Genomic DNA, 2,530 nt, shown 5'->3' with positions numbered 1-2,530 from the left:
GGAGGCTAGGGGACAAAGTACAGGGAGACTCTTGAGGAGATAAGAAGGACGGTCCAAGGAAGGGGGCGGGGAGCGAGCACCCAGGAGCCTTGGCTGGCAGCCGAGCTCAGCCCTCCGGGGAGAGGGCGCCCTCGAACCTCTTCCTCTCAGCAGCTGCTGGGATGCGGAGAACGACTGCTGGGGCAGTTGGGCTGCTCGGGGCGACTTTGGGGGCCGCTGGCAGCCCTCCCCCCGCGGGCCGGGAGGCGGGGCCTCCCAGCTCACCTGGCCATTTGGGGCGGGGCCGCCCGCAATCGGGAGGCGGAGGTGGCGGCGGTACCCAGTGCACGGGGCGACCCCTCCACACTCCCACGCCCGCGCGGGGGCCCTCCCTCGGCTCCTTCGTTCTCGCCCTCTCTCCCCCTCTCCCCTCCTTTCATTTGCTCCCTCCCTTCTTCCCTCGGAGCCCAATTGCTCAAGCCGCTTCCTTCCCCAGCGCCAGTTCCTCTCCTAGTGGGGCCCGGGAAGGGCTGCGAACGCTAGAAACGCGGAGCGCGGCGGAGGAGCTGCAGGACCATGGCCGAGCCCGAACAAGCCGCGACGCCGGCGCCCAGAGCCTCCCTGCCATGGAGCTCGCACAGCCTGCGGAGCTTCCCGCAGCCCCGCCCCTCGAGAGTGGACGCCGCCAGCCTCGGCAGGTACCGGGGCACAGCCACCGCCTCCCGGCAGGCCTCCTTGCATGGCTCGCTGACGCACTCCGGAGCGGGCTCGGGGCGCCGGCGGGGAATGCTGCGGGAGCTGTTGGGGCTGCAGGGGGCAGCTCCCCGCCGGGTGGCAGTCGGAGGGGCGCACGGAAGGAGCAGTCCCCCGGGCGGGCCGAACGGAGCGGGCAGCGGCAGGCTGTGCCTGGAGCCCCGGGAGCACGCGTGGATACTGGCGGGCCGCCGAGGGCCGCTTTGAGGCGCTGCGGGAGCTGCTGGAAAGCCGAGCCGGGGCTGCTCTACGGGGCGACCCGATCACCGGCTACACGGTGCTGCACTGGCTGGCCAAGCACGGGCGCCACGAGGAGCTCATCTTGGTGCACGAATTCGCCAAGCCGCCGGGGGCTGGAGCTCGACGTGAGCGTCCCGGGGAGCGGCGGCCTCACGCCCCTTCAACTGGCGGCTCTGCAGGGCCACTACCTGGTCATCAAGGTGCTGGTGGGCGCCTTGGGAGCTGACCCCACGCGCCGTGACCACAGCGGGCCACCGGGCCTGTTACTACCTGCGGCCCGACGCGCCCTGGGGCCTGCGGGAGCTGTCGGGGGCTGAGGACTGGGAGAAGGCGAGCGACAGTGAGCGGGACAACGCCAATAACAACAGCAGCGGCGGCGCCACCACCGCCACCGGGTGGACGCTGCGAAGGACTCTGAACTCACTGGGCGCGATGGCTACGGAGACAACGATGAGAGAGGTGGCGTTGCCCAGCAAGGAGAAGGACTCCGCAGGCAGCCGGGTGGCGCAAATTCAAGGTTTTTTTCGCCAGTTGTTCCCCTTCTTCCAGGACCGTTGAGGGCGACATAGAGGAGAGTGCAGAGGGACGCGCCACTGTGGCGAGGCCTCGATCCTCCCTTGTCCCAGATTCCACTGAAGGGGCTATGCGGCCGAGTGAGTGCGCTGGCCTGCAATGAGCAGACCACATCCGGTCTGTCTCAGGTACCTGTCACAAATCTCCTGCAGTCACTGGCCAGGAGACATGGAGACCAGGCGCCCTCTCACACCCCTCCCCCCACCCCAAGAGAGAGAGAGCAAAGACCAAGCTGTCCTGGAGCCCAGTCCCAAAAGGAGCTGGAGTTAGGGGCAGGATCGCGGTCCTGCTTGGGAGAGGGAAAGTTAAGCTTCCAGTAGCCATTTCTGATCTGGCAGAAGTTTTGGTTTATTGCTAGAAGAATGAGTTAAGACTGTAAACCACTGATGCAGAGTGAGCGCCTAACTGCAGGCTTGACTTGGCTACTAAGGGGTCACTTTGTGCTGCCAGAGTCAGCCCCTGGCTCCCTGTTCCTGAGACAACCAGACCTTACTGGTACTTTTTCAAATGTATCGCGGATGACTTCTTAAGCATATTAAAGTGGAATTGTTTTCCTTTCACATGACAAAGCTGTCCTTTGATTTTTTTTTTTTTCATTAACCACTGAGGTGGGGGAAGCTTCCTACATTTGCAGGGAAGAGGTCACCCACCCATGGCCAGGAGCTAGTGATCCAGGGCAGGCTCTGGGCCTCATTCTCAGAGCAAATGGCTGAGCTGTGCACTGAGGGAGCTACTTTCACCTTGACTCTGAGTCTATTGGGCTCTTGAGCATCTAGGTTTGGGGTCCGGCACAGTCTCCTCCTAGAGTTGTGTGTAGGGGAAAGAAGGGTAGTAAAAGGGGAAAGCCTCCAGAGGTACATTTCTGATAATTTGTGGTGAGTCATGTCATTTACCTGGACTTCTGGCCTCTAGTGAGACACACCCACTGGCACTTTTTTCTGAGATAGGGCTTTAATCATCATCATTTGCTTTTTTTTTTTTTTCT

General features: G+C 62.7%; 1 protein-coding gene across 1 annotated transcript; it reads left to right on the top strand.

Annotated features, from left to right (window-relative positions):
• The first annotated feature begins 293 nt into the window (after window positions 1–293).
• Window positions 294–2,110, top strand: SOWAHD (sosondowah ankyrin repeat domain family member D). The gene is given in 4 exon segments (XM_006110075.3): window positions 294–918; window positions 920–1,072; window positions 1,074–1,220; window positions 1,222–2,110. Coding segments are annotated over 4 exon segments (972 nt in total). The 5' UTR covers window positions 294–555; the 3' UTR covers window positions 1,531–2,110.
• The last annotated feature ends 420 nt before the right edge of the window (window positions 2,111–2,530 follow it).

Source organism: Myotis lucifugus, unplaced genomic scaffold (genome assembly GCF_000147115.1).
Source record: "Myotis lucifugus unplaced genomic scaffold, Myoluc2.0 scaffold_2, whole genome shotgun sequence".
NCBI lineage: Eukaryota > Metazoa > Chordata > Mammalia > Chiroptera > Vespertilionidae > Myotis > Myotis lucifugus.
The sequence above is the reverse complement of the archived record's forward strand: the minus strand, read 5'-3'. Positions and strand labels throughout refer to the sequence as shown.